The 19,048-nt window shown below is 47.6% G+C and overlaps 1 protein-coding gene across 1 annotated transcript; it reads right to left on the minus strand.

Moving 5' to 3' along the window:
- Nucleotides 1-259: 259 nt before the first annotated feature.
- STK35 (serine/threonine kinase 35) lies at nucleotides 260-18,223 on the minus strand. The gene is made up of 3 exons (XM_033153808.1): nucleotides 17,650-18,223; nucleotides 11,799-12,548; nucleotides 260-859 (listed from the first exon to the last, which is right to left on the minus strand). Exons 1-2 carry the CDS (start codon nucleotides 18,098-18,100, stop codon nucleotides 11,836-11,838), a joined length of 1,164 nt encoding a protein of 387 aa, XP_033009699.1. The 5' UTR covers nucleotides 18,101-18,223; the 3' UTR covers nucleotides 260-859; nucleotides 11,799-11,835.
- Nucleotides 18,224-19,048: the final 825 nt, after the last annotated feature.

Genomic DNA, 19,048 nt, shown 5'->3' on the forward strand with positions numbered 1-19,048 from the left:
AGCCAAAGCAGCCAAAATGAGTCCAAAGTTAAGGGATCAGTTTGATGTGTCCAGGCTCTCACAGTCATTTAAGTAGCCAAGCAAGCCACCAAACCCATTGGTGGAATTTTCAAGGGCAAAAAACCCCCCAAACCTGCCCACGTGTGGGCTCTCTTCATCCCCTCCAAATACTACAATGTTCTTGACCTGTGAAATTTGGCATGCACAACTGCAGGTGTTTCTCAGGCACCGCACTGCTTGTAGTCCTGTGGCCACGTAAAAAAGGAAAAGGAGTTTATTCTTGTAATCAAGACTTCTTATTGCCAAGTTCCACTGGTGAAGAACACTTTTAGGAAAGGGAGAGGGAGAAAGGTTTATCCCACCTTGCTTTTGGTTCCCCAAGTAAGCAGCAACCTCTGGAGTTGACAACTTGTGTTCAGCTCCAGGTCTCCCAACATCCCTTCTGAATCTCTTCCAGCTAAAAACAAGCACTAAGAAAAACAGATCTTGGGCCCAGAGTTCTGGTGTTTAGCAGCAGTAGAAAAAAAATGTTTTGCATATCCCAACTCCGTATTTTGTTTAGGTAAAAAAGGAATTCTCCAGAAGTATGTGCACAGATTTAGTTGGTCAGCAAAGCTCAGTGAGCAGAATGGAGGGGGAGGGGAAAGGGAACAAGGGGAGAGGAAGGGGGGACATAAATTTGATAAACTTTTAAGAGTCTCAATAATGAAATGGGTTACAACAGCTCCTGCTCCTCTTAGGTGTCTCATGTGACTTTTAAGAAGAATCTCGAAGCTTGACGTCGCCAGAGATCCTGGCGATCGGCCTGGATCCTCCTCAGCTTTCCTCTTCGCATGTAAGTTGTGGAGATTGTAGGTCCCTGGTAAGAAATCAAGAAAGAGAAAAGAAAATGAATTATGACAACTCTGGTCAAACAAATACTGGTTACATTTGCTGGCCTCCAAACCCTTTGCATTCCTTTGGCAACAAACAACCAGCCTTGGCAGAGAAGAATGGGCACACCAAGTCCATCGATTATATGATTCATTTCATAATATGTACACACTGCCTCACTGTAAAAACATATCCTCAAAGCAGTTTACAAAAAAAGATAAAACATGGAAATTATCAATGAGAAAAATTAGCAACAATAATTTAAGCCTATCAAAAAGTTAAAATAACAATAGATTAAAAACAGATTAAAACACGCATCAACTTTCTAAACATCTGGGTAGGCTTGTCTAAACAATTTTTTTGGGGGGGGGGGGTCTTATCTCCTTCCTCAAGGAATAAAGGTCTCCCAGTTAGATGCCAGCAGCAACTGTGGTTGATCAGAAGAAACCAATGAGGCACTTCCGCCTCCAACAAGGCAGGGATGTCCTTCACTTTTGTTCAGAGATCCCACCTGCCCCTTAAGAAGATCTTTTTAAATTAAAATATACATAAACCGCCTTTTAGCCCTAAAACAAGGGCCCCAAAGGCAGTGCACAAAACACTAAAACCAAATTTAAACAATGAAGCAGATTAAGATTGGACCTCACTAGTGTTGACTGCTCCACCTGCAGCCTCACCCGCAGGCCCCTTGACCCAGCTTCTGCCTGTGGAGCAAAGCCACAGTCCTGCTTGCTAAAGCAGGAGGAGGAGAAGGTTGGGCAATGGTCCCAGTGAAACAGCAAAGAGATTCTCTCAGGGCCTTGGAGATCAGAGGGACAAGCTTCTGGCCGAGTGTATCAGCATTCTACCAGTGTCACCAGACTTATTTGCAAAGCGGGCTGAGTGTTTTGCTCTGCAGTTTATCCCATAGCTTCTCTGCTGCGACTCTCCGAGGTCTGTGTGTAATTATAGTGTTTCATCGAAGTTGTAATGGTGGCGGTGGCACCTCTCTCCCCTGAGTGCCGAAAGCGAGCATTTGTAGATTTCCCGGCCAAACACCAGCTCCTCTACACTGCAAACGGTGGAGGGGAATCTGGCTAACTGCTGCAATGCACTGAAGAAGTTCAGAGCACTCGCTTCATCCAAAGGCTAAATCAAGAGTCTCTCTTTGGTTGCTATATTGTTCTGTCCTCCACACAATTAAACCGTCTGCACCGTTCTAGTTCACCTCCGCCTTAAACGGCAGGAGATGCAAGCTGCGCCAACACCGCTGTCACCTGGTATTACATGATGCTTTACGTGCTCAGTTCAAAAGCTACAGTCCCCCAAAGAACTGCTAATTTTGGCCTCTTCCAGTGCACACACAGTGTTTCAGTTCTGGTTTCATCTGCTCAAGCATCTTGTGGCCTGGGCCTGCAGGCACCTTGGCCTTTATCTCCTCTTCCCTGTGAATTGCATTTTCTTCCCCATTTTGTGTCACCATCTTTTGGGTAAGAATCTTATTAAAAAAAACATGTAAACGTAATAGGGCGCATAGTAACAATTGCAAAGCTACTTACTTGAAACTACTTTTCAAAAATTAGATATAGCTTCTTATAATGCCAAAATCAACATCGTGATGTAATATATTAAAATGTAGCTTTCCAGTTGACGACCAAGTCCACTATGTACAAAACACAAGTTCTATATTGTATTACGGCACTGACAATAGATAGCACCTGCTGGGCTTGCTTTTTTTTTTTAAAGCCATTTTGTGCAATTGATACTTGCATGAACGTTAACAGTGTCTATCTTGATCCATAGTCATAAAGTGATAAGCTGAAGGGTACATGCCATAGTGTCCTCTTGTGCTTCTGTGAAACTGACCCCAAGCTGGACTCAACAGCACATGTCTATCCCCAGCAAAATATCCCCAGTGAGAGCTGGTGTGTTGTAAAAGTGAAGGAGAGTTTTTCCAATGCAAATCTCATCCCAGCTCGCTCTTAAAGTAACACCACTATTTCATCAGTCTCTTTTGTAGTGGTTGCCTAGAATGTATTTTCAGTGTTCTGTACGCAAAGCCCTTTACAAATGCTAAATATAACGCAAATGACATCACATCTAAGTCACTTAGCCCTTAGCTCCCAATGGTGAGAATTAACTGATGAGTGTGGTCAGATTTTCTATTTAACAGCCCTGCAGCTTAATAGTTCTAAAAGGCACAGGGCTTCCAGGTGTTGCTTTCTGTACTGAATTAGCAGAACAAGACAAGCTCTGCCATCGCTGCACAGACCTCAAGTCAGCATGGCTGGGAGAGTAAGGAGGCATTAAGCCAATTATTGGGCTCATAACTCAGGCAACCTGCCTCATACCTCACTGACAAAATGCACCTGGGAGTAAGGCTTGGGCTAGTCTTTGCTTCAGCATCCAAACTCAGTAACCAAGTTTCTTGTGACAAACCCTCCAGTGGAAAGCCCAATTAGCTGGAGGAAGCTGCAAGCAGAAAATAATGGTTAAAGGGTATGCGATAATTGGCAATGCACTTTCTCAGGCTCTAATTTTCTTGTTGGATTTGGCAAAGGTGTTTCATAAACGGAGCTTAGACTCAGTTAAAATTGGCCCCTTAAGAGAGGAGGGTTCAAGTGAGGCTGCTGCAATTAGAGCAACGTTTAAACAGTCAAGGCAACCTATTTGACAAAATCAGCTGAAGCAGAAAGGCAGGTAAATTTCGGCTTAAGATGCTGCCTGACCTATCAGACCCTGTGGCATGCGCTGTCATTTCAAAAGCTCTGATTCTGACGTATCGTTTGAGGGTTTCTATGTAAATGGCCAAACCTAGACAGCATCTTAAAAAGCAAAGACATCACCTTGCCGACAAAGGTCCGTATAGTTAAAGCTATGGTTTTCCCAGTAGTAATGTACGGAAGTGAGAGCTGGACCATAAAGAAGGCTGATCGCCGTAGAATTGATGCTTTTGAATTATGGTGCTGGAGGAGACTCTTGAGAGTCCCATGGACTGCAAGAAGATCAAACCTATCCATTCTCAAAGAAATCAGCCCTGAGTACTCACTAGAAGGACAGATCCTGAAGTTGAGGCTCCAGTACTTTGGCCACCTCATGAGAAGAGAAGACTCCCTGGAAAAGACCCTGATGCTGGGAAAGATGGAGGGCACAAGGAGAAGGGGACGACAGAAGATGAGATGGTTGGACAGTGTTCTCGAAGCTACTAACATGAGTTTGGCCAAACTGCGAGAGGCAGTGAAGGATAGGCGTGCCTGGCGTGCTCTGGTCCATGGGGTCACGAAGAGTCGGACACGACTGAACGACTGAACAACAACAACAACATGTAAATGGCTGGGCACTTGGTGTCACTGCAAATATATCCCACTCCCTCAAACATGATAGGCCCCCTTACAAAAACTAAAGTTTTGACTCTTCCTAATCCTATTCATTTCTTTCATCACCTCATATCCTTCCCAGAAATTCCAAATTTGACGGAACTCCAAATACTGAAATAATCCGGAACTAGTATGTTTGCTGTATTTCACAAACACACACAGACTATGCTTATAAATCAGTGGGGTGGGGAGGAAAACACCCCATTACCTAAATTCCATCAATATGTTTGTGCGTGCACACACAGCCCCCCTCCCCAGTGGTCGTCTACCCAAAACCCTTGCAATTCGCAGGAGTGAACATGACAACCATCAAGTTAAGATCATGGCAATAAGTCTTACGTAAGCCTTTGCAAGATTAATGGTTCTGATCTTGCCAATGGAAGGAAAAAGGCTTAGTCACTAGCCCTGACCATGTGAGAAGGAAGGTCACACCAAGGTCTCTTCCAACTCTATGATTCTATGATTCTAAGGATCAGTCCTGCCTAATATACAAGTGGGTACAGGTGACAGACAGACACTCCTGCGTGCCAAAAAACACTTTTTGCAGAGTAAACAGAGGTCTAGGTGAATTCAAACACCACCAGCAAGAGAAAAGGCATTACAGAGCAGTAGCTCAAGCTTTGAGATCTTTTTGTTTCCCATTTCAGCTTGAGTTGGGGGAAAGAACTCTACTGCAGATACAGAGAGGCGCTTTAGCCCAGCAGATCTCCATCTTCTGCTGGTTTGACACACCAGTTCTTGCCTTCGGTTCTGAAAGCATCACTTGTGATTTAGCAGGAGCTCGTGTGAACAATCAAGCCCCCGTTTCTCTCATAGTCAGGACAGCCTCCCCATTTTACACTAACAAGGAATTGTAGGGTGTGTTCCAACCACTCCTCCTCGCTGCCTCTTCCAGGTCACTGACAGTTCAGTGTGAATCTCTGAGGAATTGTGCTGCAGGGATAATACCGGGTTGGGGGTGGGGAGTGTTTACATTATTTACTTATCCCAGGACAAGCATGCCCTGACTGAGCCAAAGGTTGGTGACTTTCAGCTCACGTCAACCCTTGAAGGCAAATGAATCATGCAAGAGGAGGGGCCTATGGCTCACTAATTAAGGACAAGACCAATAAGCAATTAAAGTCCCAGGTTCAAATCCAGGCATCTTCCATGAAAGGTATTTCAGTAAGTAGGGCAGGTAATGGACATGTACCCCCCAAAAAAACTTCTCACTCACGAGGAAGAATGAATGGGCTAGACTGAATAGTCTGATATAAGGCAGCTCCATAGGCTTGTGGACTAGGCTAAATGACTACGCTAAGAGCACTGCAGCAAGGAAACTCCAGTGCCTGCAGAAATCTGGCCTCACCTACCATAGCTCAGTGGGAGAGCATCTGCCTTGCAAGCAGAAGGTTGCTGGTTCGAGCCCCTGCCTCTCCAGGAAGGGTTGGGAGAGACTCCTGCCTGAAATCCCGATAGCCGCTGCCAGTCAGTGCAGACAAAACTGAGCTAGATGCGCCAATGGTCTGACTCGCTAGAAGTCAGCTTCCTGTGTCTCTGTTCTCCAAGGTATTCAGTCAGCATGAGAAGCCAACAGCACCAATGAAAGCAGCGGGAAATCAGTGCCCATCAAAGAACACGGCACCCATTTCTAAGAGCACAATGGCTGGTACTTTGCTCAGAAGCAAGCAAGGGGGATATGCAAAGTGGCACGTCCCTGCCCATTACATAACAGGGCAGCCTCTTCTTCACTGCAGCTGCTCTTTGGATAGAGATGCTACCAGCTCTGGCCCAGGGTGGGTGGAAGAGGCAGCTGGGCCTTAGAATAAACAGCCACAGGGCAGGTCTGTGCCCTCACAGCACTTATTACGTTTGCATTTTACCATTCTGAAGCGATGTGCAGGAGGGATTTCCCCCCGAGGGCACAGCCTGGTTACGCAACTCAGCAGCATCATGTTAGCAGAGCACGAGTGATCACAGATGGCAAAAACACAGGCTGCCCAAGGGGGGGGTGGAGAGAGAGAGAGAAGAGGGAAAACAGAAAGGATCTTGGATGCCAGTACCCCCACCCTTCTCAAACTCCCATGAGCAAGAAGAAGAAAAGAAGTCATCCACATCAGATCAAACACCTACCCAGCCCAGGTTCCAGACACCAGCCTGCGATCTTGCGATATAGTTTAATATTGTGCTGTGGAGAAGTACTTCCTTTTGCCCATTTTCCAAAGAACTTTAAAAGGTTGGTGAGACAGATCTTCCTCTTTGCAAGCAGAGGAAACTGCCTTATACTGAATCAAGATCATGGGTTTATGTAGCTCTGTGGTTCCCAAACATTTGGGGGCCACCCCTCCCCCCGTTCCATAAACTCAACCCATGCCCTCTACCCTATAAAAAGATTAAGAATAGCAGTTTGTTCGAATCCCCACGGCGGGGTGAGCTCCCGTTACTCAGTCCCTGCTCCTGCCCACCTAGCAGTTTGAAAGCACCTCAAAGTGCAAGTAGATAAATAGGTACCGCTCCGGCAGGAAGATAAACGGCATTTCCGTGCACTGCTCTGGTTCGCCAGAAGCGGCTTTGTCATGCTGGCCACATGACCTGGAAGCTGTATGCCGGCTCCCTCAGCCACTAACGCGAGATGAGTGCCGCAACCCGAGTTGGACACGACTGGACCTAACGGTCAGGGGTCCCTTTACCTTTACCTTTACAACGCACTAAAGAAGAAACTAGTACAGTGGTACCTCGGGTTAAGAACTTAAATTTGTTCTGGAGGACTGTTCTTAACCTGAGGTACCACTTTACATAATGGGGCTCCCGCTGCCGCCGCACCGCCACCACACGATTTCTGTTCTCATCCTGAAGCAAAGTTCTTAACCCGAGGTACTATTTCTGGGTTAGTGGAGTCTGTAACCTGAAGCATCTGTAACCTGAAGCGTCTGTAACCTGAGGTACCACTGTACATTAAAATTCAAAACAGTAACAATTAATTGCACATTTATTCAAAATCCAATTAAAACTATTCAGGTTAATTAATTCAACAAAACTGATAACCAGTGATACCTGCTTTTCAAAGTCTGATACTCATTTACACCTCCAGCACCCTGCTAAGCAATTCTGCCCCTCCCCAGGGGGCAGTACCACACACTTTGGGAACCGCTGATCTAACTCAACAGTGTCTACACTGACTGGCAGTGGCTCTCCGGGGTTGCAGGCAGGTGTCTTATTTGGAAATGTTGCAGATTTCATCTGGGACCTTTTGCATGCAAACAGTGCGCTGTATCATTGGGCTATGGAAAAGCCCATAAAGTCCTGTTAGCCAAAACCTATTCTTCTATATGCAATATTTTTATCCTTAAGAATGCTTTCTACCAATTTAGGCAGAACAGACATTAACTGGCCTGCAAGTTCCTTGATCCCTGTCATGCCCATTGGATTCACTTATGCCCCTATTATTCTACCAGTTTCAGATACGGCTGCCAGTGCATCAGAGACTAACTTATGGATCCACACTCGAGACAAATTTTAACATGTGCTTATCCATGGAGGTTGAAGGAGTGAAATTCTTTTATGTTCACTTCTTAGAAAACTTGGAGAAGATTGCTTAAGAAGAGGAAGTTAGGAACTCTTAAAGGTATAGTTCCCACATCAAGCATGGTGTCACAGTGGCACCGAGGGCACAGATGCATGCAATGTCTCCTAAGGAGATATGGCAATAGCTTGGGGGCACAGGGTGCATTTTGACCAGGGCAGAGGGAAAGAAATGCTACATCCGCCATCTGGAGAGTGCTTTCTTCCTGGAATTTAAAGGCTGCATCAAATACAGGACTGGATAAAGGAAGGTGTGCAGAAAAGCATGCCCAGGCAGGTAGATGGTCAAAGGGACAAGACTGGCACCTTCAAACTAATGACTAGAAGGCAACTGTCTGGTATAAAACTCCGCCTGCAATCCTGCTGACAGTTCAGCACAGACAGAACTGGGCTAAATTATAGGCCACAGCCCTGACACCAAGCCTGGCCAATCCATGGAAAAGTTGTGCACAAGTTTTATTTTAGAACAGAACCATTCAACAGGGATTTTTTAGGAGCTAAACTGGCACCACTAGGCCAGTGTTTTTCAACCACTGTTCCGCGGCACACTAGTGTGCCGCGAGATGTTGCCTGGTGTGCCGTGGGAAAAATTTGTTTATTTGATTCCTATTCAAGAGAATTACTTTATATATAGTCAATATAGGCACAGAGTTAATTTTTTTAACATTTTCTAATGGTGGTGTGCCTCATGATTTTTTTCATGAAACAAGTGTGCCTTTGCCCAAAAAAGGTTGAAAAACACTGCACTAGGCAACACCCCACACAACATTCTTATCTAAGCTCATTCCGAACTGGTGAGCGGAAAGAACAGCACATCACTTTTTACGTAACTTCTGGAATGTACGCTGGAGGGCAAGACAGTCCCGACAGCTGAAGGAAATTGGAAGGCAAAGGCTGCCAAGAGCACCTTTCACATAATCCTCCTGGGTAGGAATGAATGAGGTCGCTTTCAGCACAAAGAGAGGATGCACCACGAAGACAGATTCATTCTTAGGAAGCCAATTCAATGGTTTGGGCTTGAGGCAGGCCTGCACAACTTGTGACGCAGCAAGCCAAATGCAGCCCACGAGTCACTTATGGTGGTCTGTTAGGTCCCTAAAAACCCCTTGTTTTGGAGGTCTCAGGCAGGTCGCCAAACAGAAGGTTGTTTGGACCCTTTACGGCTGGTGGGCTGGATTTAGGGTGATGAACTGCTAGCTGTGCAAGTCTGCCCTGGGCGGAGAGAGCTCCCACTGTGCATCATCTGTCCTTCACGTACCTGAAGTCTCACTGCTACTTACTAAGTAGTCATCTTTTCATGCTATAGTTGCTCTAAAGATCACATTGACTTGCATTTTGCAATCCAATTAAATATTAGCTTCTGCCAATCTACTGTAATAAAAATGGAGAAGAAATGGCCTGCCAAGACAAATTTATCACTTCACTTCCTGCAGCATTCAACTACTGTTGCAGCATTCTGATCGTCTACTGAAATTAACGACCATTTTCCATAATTTCAGCCAAGTTCTCTGCACACCCTTGGTAACAGATTGTTTGTATACGGCTTTGCAAATGTTTCAAGGGCCCTCCCATTCCTGAAATGTGAAAGTGTTTTGCAAGCAGTGCTTGGAAGGGAAACAAAATTCCTGTTTCTGCTGTGTTTTTAATTCAGGAGCACGTGGCAGGATTCAGAGAATCAAAAGCATGGTCACCGAGCCCTGCTGACTGGCTAGAGGGGCAGCCATTCGTCAGCAGTGCTGGCACCTACTCTGTAGGGGGCTTCCGCCTTCTTGCTGCAAGTACGTGAGAGGGACACAGCTATAAGTACTGTGCGTGCACTGTGCAAAAAGAGCAGGACGGCCCTCGCTCAGCCCTGCGAAGGTGAAGCGAAACAAGGACAACTGCATTCCTTACTGGTGAAGCCAAAAGAGAAGGAAGCCTCTATAAGGAGTTAATGAGGGACTCTCCAGAAGCAGTTGCATCATGGGTAATTTGTATTGAGGGAAGGGTGGGAACATTGGTTCTGGGTGAAGAAACTAAGGAGGATGGAAGACTTGTCAGGTGTTGAGGAGCACATAGTTCTGCTCTTAAAAATGCCCAATCCAGTAATTCAAAAGTGCTGCTAATGAATGGATGCCTGAACCACCGGTAGACAAGCTGTCAGCTGTTTTTATTTAATGCCCGTATGTTCATATTCAGAAGCTATGGCCACTTTTCTGCAGTGAACCTGAACATGAGATAGGTGTAAATCACGGAGCTAATAATGGCTATTAACACTCTCCCCTGTTGGGAACAGCTGCATGTCACAGGAGACCTACAGGATCAGACCAAAGGTCCTTCTAGTCCAGAATCTCATTTCCTGCGGCAGCTAACTTACAGGTAGATGCCTTCTGTAGCTGTCCCCAACACACACTATTCAGAGGGATACATTGCCTCTGAACAGGGCAATTCTAAAACTTAGCCATCATTCTTAAGTGGAGATAACAAAAAACCAAAGTTTGGCAAAATTCCCCAAGCCATTACTTAAGGACCCAGACCACCACAGGACCACTACCCCAACAGGTGCAGAGGGCATCTTTTAACCTGACAATTGCAGCATCATGGAGCATTGCCATACTTGCCCCGAGTATGCAGAAGGATGGGATCCTCTGCCTAATAGTCTGCCGAGATGCTTGCAAAGCACTGAGACTTTCTTGCAGCTCTTGGTGTGCTGCTGTGACTCTGCAAAACAGGGGTGACCCTTCCCCTCCATCCTTCATCGCCTCAGCTCAGAGCTGGAGAGGGAAGGAGCAACTTCCCTCACTCCACTTTCCCTGAGCCTTAAGCACTGGGTGGTGTCAAACCAGACTCTGACCTTTCCTCTACTGCTTGTTGCAAGCACAAATCTTTGCTGGCTACCGAAGGCAACCAGTGTCTTGGGGGGTCCAACACATACTTGTTTCAGAACACAAAGGGGTTATTCTGCTGCTTCACATCACCAATACGAAAAAAGCTGAGAGCAAGCCCAGCACCTCAAAGGAGGAGGAAGGACCCACTGAGGTTATTGACCCAGGAGTGACACTGCATTCACAATTTTAGGGTGAAAGGTATCTGCATGGAAGGGAGTGCACCAACCTTTCTTACAAACAGCAGCTCACTGCTCTCATAAAAGCAATCAAGTATGCTGCCTTTAGGGCTGCAATGTTTAACCAATTAGAGCATTAGTTAAATGTGTTTATCTATTAAACACACTCCTGATTAATTGAGCATTTAAAAAAAGGTTTTGACGCGAGTATAAACACCGCAGGTGGCAAGCAACATCTTGGAAGAGGCCTTCTCCCTTTTCTTGAACACAGGACGAATGCCCCTTTCAAGGCGATGTCTGCTGTTATTTCAAAAACAATGCTTTTTACCTGTATGCAAATTCATACAAATACTTGCCTTTGTATACAGGGTTCATGGTACCCTTGTAACAAGAAGGATCTGATTTTTAGTGGTTCAAGCACCTTGCTCCTTAATCTCATTCACTGCACACAACCTCATCTTATTCAGGTAAAAAGGAAGGGAGCAGACATACACAAACTGCTCTTGCACCATTTGAACAGCATCAGAGAGCAGAGCTGTAGGTTATGTTTTATTATCATTTATTATTTATTGAATTTATATACCGCCCTATACCTGGAGTTCTCAGGGTGGTTCACAGCACAATCTTTTCAGTGGTTGTTATCAAAGGAACAGTTACAGGTGGGTAGCCGTGTTGGTCTGCCATAGTCAAAACAAAATAAAAAATTCTTTCCAGTAGCACCTTAGAGACCAACTAAGTTTGTTCTTGGTATGAGCTTTCGTGTGCATGCACACGAAAGCTCATACCAAGAACAAACTTAGTTGGTCTCTAAGGTGCTACTGGAGAGAATTTTTTAATTTGTTTTATCAAAGGAAGAAATTCTTAGCCAACTGAATGTCTATATAGCCTCAAGCAGCTTAACAGACGGAAAATGGCTTCATTGCCCCACTAAGTTGTGCAGAAAAGAGAATCTGCAGAGCACTTACCCCAGTTTTCAAAGCACACCCACACTTTGACCTGAGTTTAAGCAGCACAAGTAACCTGGTCCATCCTGGATTCAAGCTCAAAGGCATCGGGTCGGTCCTGCGGGTTAGCAGCCAACATGTCTTTCAAGAGCTGCTTGATCCCCTCGGACATGGAAGTCCTGCGTTTCTGGGGGATGTGCAACTCCATCTTTGGGTTTTCTAGCAGCGCCTCCCCGACGGGCACAATCTCAGTCCCCTGCTTGATGTAGGTCCCCAGCAGCTCCTTCTTGGTCTCGGCATCGATGAACGTTATCCTCTCGATCATTGCCCAGATGATGATGCCCAGGGCAAAGATGTCCGCCTTGGCAGTGTAGTGCCCCTCCCAGACCTCAGGAGCCATGTAGAAGTCTGAGCCGCAAGCCGAAGACAGCCAGTATTTGTTCACATTCACATTTTTGTTATCGTTCCCCCCGTCCTTGCCTCGAGCAGTCAAGCCGGCGCACACCTTGCTGAGCCCAAAGTCTGCCACCTTGAGGACCGGAGCGCCCGACTGCTCCGTGATGAGGATGTTGTCCGGCTTCAGGTCTCTGTGCACAATGTGGTTCTTGTGAAGGAAGGCAATGGCGCTCGTCAGTTGCAACATGAAACTCTTGTTGGTGGCCGGGTCCGGCCTGCGGGAAAGGATGTACTGGTTCAGGTCTCCCCCTTCGCAGTACTCCATGACGAACCAGAGATAACAAGGTTCTTCAGCATAGCCCAGGATCCTCTCACCTTGCCGGGGGAAGAGAAAGGAGAAGGATTACTGCATGAGCAACATGGGGAGACTACAAAGATTAATCGGAACCTGGGAAAGGAGTATACAATTGGACAGCACATGTTCCGAGCACTGTCCCAGAGGTCCATTCTACACAAAACTGCACTAATTTATTTTGTGAAAACGGGATGTGCAGTAGCAGAATCCATCACTGGAGGCCATGCCAACAGGTCAGGACATGCCCTGTCTCTTTGATGAACATAGCTAGATGCTTTCAGAAATCTCCCCAATCGTGGGAGCTATTAAAGATTGACACACTTTTGACTTCTGTGCAAGATTTCAGATCTCACAGGAACAGACCTCCAGCAATATTCTGAGATCCCGTGGGCAATATTTTGATACACTTTCTCCCACGCTGACTAGCAGCTATCTCCTAGGCACCCTCTTCCAAGGCCTCTAGCCACAAAAGCGCCACAAAAATGGCTGCCGGGGTGTGTTTCATTGCAAACAATGACTTGGAGCCATCTGACCGAACTGGCTGCTCGAATGGGAAGGGCAGGTAGTCCTCACCAGCACGCAGCCCATCAGCAGATGGAATTTATTAAATCCAGGAGACAAGTTATTGTTCAATCAACCTAACCTGGTTTCGCTTTTGAAATGAAAAACATTTGATACCATATTACAAAGGCTGGGCCCTGTGCATTTTCCTGTGGTGTGCATGTTTTTGTGGGGTGAGTGCTGTACATTGTGGGGGTGGATGTACCTTAGCCAGAGGGAGAGAGGGATGGTGCTCCTGTTTCTGTGGTTATGGTTGGAGGGGAAGGGTCCAAATGTTTGTGGACAGGGTGGATTAGATTTAAATCAAACTGATTTATCAGTAAGGCTCAGGGCCGATTTAAATAAAAAAAATCAGATTTAAAGAAAAAAAATCAGATTTAAATTGGCCCTGAGCCTTACTGACTAGTGATTTAAATCAGTTTGATTTAAATCAAATCCACCCTGTTTGTGGACCACCTTTTTTCAATCCTCAATCCACAGTACAGGTATTTTGTTGCCAGGCTACTGAATCATTTCCCTGGAAATATATTAAAAGTCAGTTTGGTGTAGTGGTTAAGAGCGGCAGACTCGTAATCTGGGGAACCGGGTTCGTGTCTGCACTCCTCCACATGCAGCTGCTGGGTGACCTTGGGCTAGTCACACTTCTCTGAAGTCTCTCAGCCCCACTCACCTCACAGAGTGTTTGTTGTGGGGGAGGAAGGGAAAGGAGAATGTTAGCCGCTTTGAGACTCCTTCGGGTAGTAAAAAGCGGGATATCAAATCCAAACTCTTCTTCTTCTTCTTCTTCTAAGTATGCTACTATGTTTTTTGTTATTCTGAGATGCTTTCATCTGGTATTACAGCCCCTTAGTTTCATTATTACATATATGTGTATATTTTGGGAAACCACTTAAAACAGTATTAAGCGATATATAAATATATGAAATAATATAATACATAATAAAGGGCCTTGGGAAGTTGGTGAGATAGTAAAACAGACCTTCCAAAGAGAAGAAGCCAAGTATGACCAAACAGAACTAGAGATAAGTCGCTTCCAAGTCTTTGATAACACCCTCCATAATGGGTAGCAGATTTGATATTGAGGAACACCAGCTATTTGCGTAAACAAGTCTGTCCCCATGACTACTGCTATGGTAATTGAAGGCTATATCACCACTTGGCTATCCTGCCCTGTCAACAGCAAGTAGGAAAAACTTTAGAAAGAAAGAAAAATACATGTAAAAGGGTGTGGGCTACAGGCCTCTAGAAGGATTTGATTGTATACAGGGGGAGCGGGTGGAAAAAAAGAGTATTCTTTTCTGTTATAAGCTGGAGGTGAACAAGAGGATGAGAGGGAAGGCAGTGAGAAAATGGAAACTGCACTCAGAAAATAAAAATCGGAAGGTCTTATGGGGGTCACTCCATTAAGTAAATTACAAGCCACGCAGGTCCTCCCTCTGTTCCATTAATGCCTCAAACATAAGTTTTCTTTTCAGCCTAAAGAAAAACATGAAAAAGTTTGTAACATAACCGAGACTAAACAATTTAATGTTTCAGTTGTTCCGTCTCAAGTATTAACTACGGTAAACAATTTCCTAGCCAGTAATGGGCCATGAGGAATAAGCATCCGTTTAGAGCGTGCTTTGCAGTAACAGCCACGCACAGGAACTGTAACCCCTATGCACACTTACCTGAAAGAAAGCCTAGCTGAACACAATTAGAAATACTTTCAAGTCAACGTGTGTAGGATTGGACTGTGAAATCCTTCATTTATGCTAAGATGCCTAGTGCACATTAGCAGAAAGTCAATTCATCAAAACTAGCATAACGGCTATGGGAAAAGCACCCCTCTCTCATGTTAATTAGACACACCAGAAAGTTAGTGATCACCTTCTCTTTCCAATGTTGAGTGACCCCCATGTTGTGCTGATGAGGCAACAGTGAGTGTGTGTTCGAGGCAATAAAGCAAGAAACTCCAAAGGTTGCAAATGCACAGCAAATGGATGCTGCACATTTTTCCGTGGTGCCCATGCGGGCATTTTATGAGCTCCCGCATGGCACGCAGCTGAGCAGGCTCTGTGGCACGCCAGCCGACATGTGAAGGGGCTTGGCTTAGCTATAATAAGCCAGCTCTGTACACTGACAGTATGCCTTGCAAAGAGCACACAGTCCAGCACAAGCTGGTGGGTCCAAGGCTGCACATTGCCTGCACACATGCTCTCTCCTCCTCACCCTCACCGCTCTCCACACACGGTAGATTTACTTGGGTCTAAGGAATGCCCTTTATTAAAAGAGGGCTTACGCTAAATGCAGAGAAATAATAAAATAAAATCTGTGGCAACATTCTGCTAAAGAATGGTCCCACAGAAAGCTCAGTTGCTGTTTGCTCTCTTTCCCTCCTTATTAGGCACCTCACCCCAAGAGGATCACCCTCACCACCTGAGCCTTCGGCATAATTGTGGTGCCTGCTATTCCAAAGGGCACGGCGACGGTGACTCCTGGCGGCATACGAGGTTGACTGGTGTGGAGGTGGACCACTAGAGACAAGAATACAGACCAAAGTGGGGGGGGGGGGTTGGATATAAGGAAAGAAATAAAGCTATTCCCAGGAGGCCTCTACTCATCCCAAAGGAAGTGAACTACTATCAGAGGAGAGATGAGGGACAAGCCGATAGGTGCACATGTGTAGAGATTAGATATATGCATTAAAATGACTCTTTCACACACTAGATTGGCCTGAACAAAGTTGGAAAAATATTTACAGATGAGCTGCAAGCTAATTGCTCGTTCCAGAGATTACGTTGAGATCTTTAGGTGTGCAGGAGCTCTTTATTGCACTGAAGCCCCCATGAGATGCAGCTTCAACTTATGAAGCCAGGAAGGTAAAACGGGGGCACAGAAAAGACAACAACTGCAAAGAACCATCAAATCCCCCCCCCACACACTACTGTTAAGCAAACTTTCTGAGGGTTGTTGTTTTTTTTAAAGCACTTTAGGGGCTGGTATTTTGTGAGCATTCTCTCATCCCTGCAGGGCCTACACACTCAGTGCTCTCTCTGAGGAAGGTCTCCACAATGATTCAGTCAACTTGGATTTGGAGAAGGGAGCTAAGAGGAGCACATGCAAATTTCCTATACTCGGGGAATAGGCACAGCTCAGCGGTAAAAACATAAGAAAAGCCAGTGGTCAATCTAGTCTAGCATACTGTTCTCACAACAGCTAGTGCACTACTGGAGATAGAACTTAGCCACACTGTCTGTGTCCCACTGAGGATGTGCCCATCTTTCCCCATGGCAAGGCTGGTCCAATAAAAGGGGTGAAGGAAGATGTACAACAGGAACTCACTCTCTCTCTCTCTCTCTCTCTCTCTCTCTGTGTATTACTTTGAGACCCGCTACCCCGGTGGATCCTGCCACCTGAGGCAGTTATCTCACAGATGGTCTGGTCCTGAGGTCCAGTATATTGTAGGATGTGTAAGCAAGATGCTTAGCACCCCCTTCTCATACCCGTTTTAAAAATGTGCACCTATTACATATAAAGATCATGCACACACCAGGCACCTATAGGGAACATTGCATAGGGATTTTTCTGTCCCTCCTCCAACATCTCCACAAGGTCCAATCAGAGCTGTCAACTTTCCCTTTTTTTGCAATGGGAAACGGCGCTGGAATAAGGGAATTTCCTGCAAAAAAATGAGAAAGTTGACAGCTATGGGTCCATTACCTTGAAGTGTACACATATACAGAAGTTTCTCGTGCCACGCACTCTCAATTTACACACCTGTTTGCTTTTACTATGAATACCAATGGCAGTTTGCAGGACCCACACAGTTTGCAGGTAGCCACACAAGATTATTCCACATAAGGAAGGATTCCCCTCACATACACACCTCAGTTTAGTGAGGGGAATTTTAGTAGCCCAACTTGTGGGGGGGGGGAACTCCCCCCTCACACTCCATAGTCTTGCACTGAACCAAAGCTCCAGTATCCCTCCTTTTACCAGACGCCACTTAACATAATAAGAGACTGGCTGTTGGGATCAGGCCTTTAAAGGTGGAAGGGGCAGGAAACTCGGAAGCAGGAAGTAGGCATTCCCAGACACCCAACACATGGGCAGCATTAGGCCCCAGCATTAGCACCCCCGTTTTAAGGCACAAGCGACTTGCAAACAGCTCTGGGGATAATTTCCCCAGAGCTGCATGCAGATCTAACAAGCAAAACAAACTGAAAGTGGAGGGAAGGGACGCGCGCGGACCCGCTGTAGCGAGGGGAAGCGTGCACGCGCGTGTGCTGGGCCTGTACAGAGCAGTAGCAGCAGCAGCCTCCTTACCTTTTGCACAGGATCCTGGCCCAGCAACCCCCGACGACTCCCGAGGAGCGCCAGGAAAGGCGGGGCGGGGGCTCTCTCGGGGTGGGCCACTTACTCCTGAGGTGCGCAGGCGAGGGGGTTGGTTGGGGGGCCTCTTACTCCCGAGGTATGCAGGGTAAGGGCTGGGTTTTTTTGGGGGGGGAGATCCCCCATGGGTGGGCCACCTCCCCCCTCCCTCCCCGGGTGGTACATGGCACCCCCCACCCAGCCTACCTTTGAGGGAGGTCTCGACGAGGCGGAGGTAGAGGGCGCTCTGCTTGTTGCCGTGGCTCATGCGCTGCCCGAGGCCGTCTCTCTGCAGGACGCACTCCTCGAAGCGCACCACGTTGGGGTGGCGGCGGCGGAGGCTGGTCAGGGCCCAGAACTCGGCCAGCGCCAGCTCCACGTTCTCGGGCGCGTCGCAGCGTATGCGCTTGACGGCCAGGCGGGCTCCGCTGCGGCCCGACACGGCCTCGTACACCACGCCGTAGGCGCCGCGCCCGATCTCGGCCACCAGGCGGTAGCGCGGCGGGGAAGCCGCCGCCTGGCTCGGGCCGCCTCCCACCTCCATGGCGGCGGCGGCGGCGGCTCCCTCCTTCAGCAACGGCGCGGCCCGCTCGCGCCTCAAGCGCCGCTCCGGCACCCTTTGTGTCCCTCGGCGGCCGCCGTCGCCGCCCGTTTCCATGGCAGCGCCGCGGCGGGGCCTAGCTGGTGGGGCCGCCGCCGTCGTCGTGGCCGCGGCCGGGGAAGCCCCCTCTTCATCCCGCCCGCCCGGCTGCTCCGGGACGGGGCTCGGCCGGTCCTCGGGTTCGCTGCCGCCGCCGCAGCCTCGGACGCGCTTTCTCCGGGCCGCCGAAGGAACTGCGGAAGGGAGAGGAGGGAGGGCGGCGTTGGGTGCGAGGCGAAGGGTGGGGGGGAGAGAGAGAAACACACAGAAGGGCGGCTGGTCAGTGAGGAGGAAAGCGCGTCGGGGGATGGGAGAAGCGAAAGGTCGGAGGGGAGAAAAAAGCGCGCCCTGCCTGCCCCTTTAAAAAGCGCGCAGCCAATCGCCGCTCGCGGAAGCCAGGTGGAAGTCGGGGCGGGGGGAAGAGAAGCGGGCCGTACCATCTTCCTCATCGAAAGGGGGAGGGGACAGAGCAACACCTCAAAATCCGAAAGAGAGCCGCCGTTCTCCCAAGCGCGGATTGTTTTCCCCGAAGTAACGTTAAAAAATAATGCGCATAATAAACTAATTCCTCCGCCGTAGCGCGAGGTGAGCCGAGACCACCCGTCATTAAACCTAACCTCCCCCTTTAGAATAGCTTGTTCCCTTCTTGCACTGTAAACATTTCATTCATAGCTTCAGGGAGGCGGCCGAGTCCATTCTGCAGCTTGGGCCGGGGAGGGCGGGATGGGGAATGGGAGATAACCCCATTCAGATGTTCCATTGTATTGTTTTCCCTACTCCCTCCCTTGACAACTCCTGCAACCTTGGATTTTTTTGGGTGGTGGTGGTAACTGCTGGACTGCAAAGAAACCTCGACTTACCTGGAACGAGGAGACGACCCTCTCCCTCCTCTGAGCGCCCCCTCCCCAGCTTGCGTGGTTGGAGGTGTCGGTTGCCAATTTGAGAAGGAAGAAAGGGAGGCGAGGG

Source organism: Lacerta agilis, chromosome 6 (genome assembly GCF_009819535.1).
Source record: "Lacerta agilis isolate rLacAgi1 chromosome 6, rLacAgi1.pri, whole genome shotgun sequence".
NCBI classification, from domain to species: domain Eukaryota; kingdom Metazoa; phylum Chordata; class Lepidosauria; order Squamata; family Lacertidae; genus Lacerta; species Lacerta agilis.

What these genes read in the sequence shown, in the direction of transcription:
- STK35 (XM_033153808.1), bottom strand. Translation starts at nt 18,100, where the DNA reads ATGGAAACGGGCGGCGACGGCGGCCGCCGAGGGACACAAAGGGTGCCG. An exon ending in CGTCGAGACCTCCCTCAAAG is followed by an intron (nt 12,549 to 17,649) that starts GTAGGCTGGGTG and finishes TCCCCCGGCAAG; the next exon opens with GTGAGAGGATCCTGGGCTAT.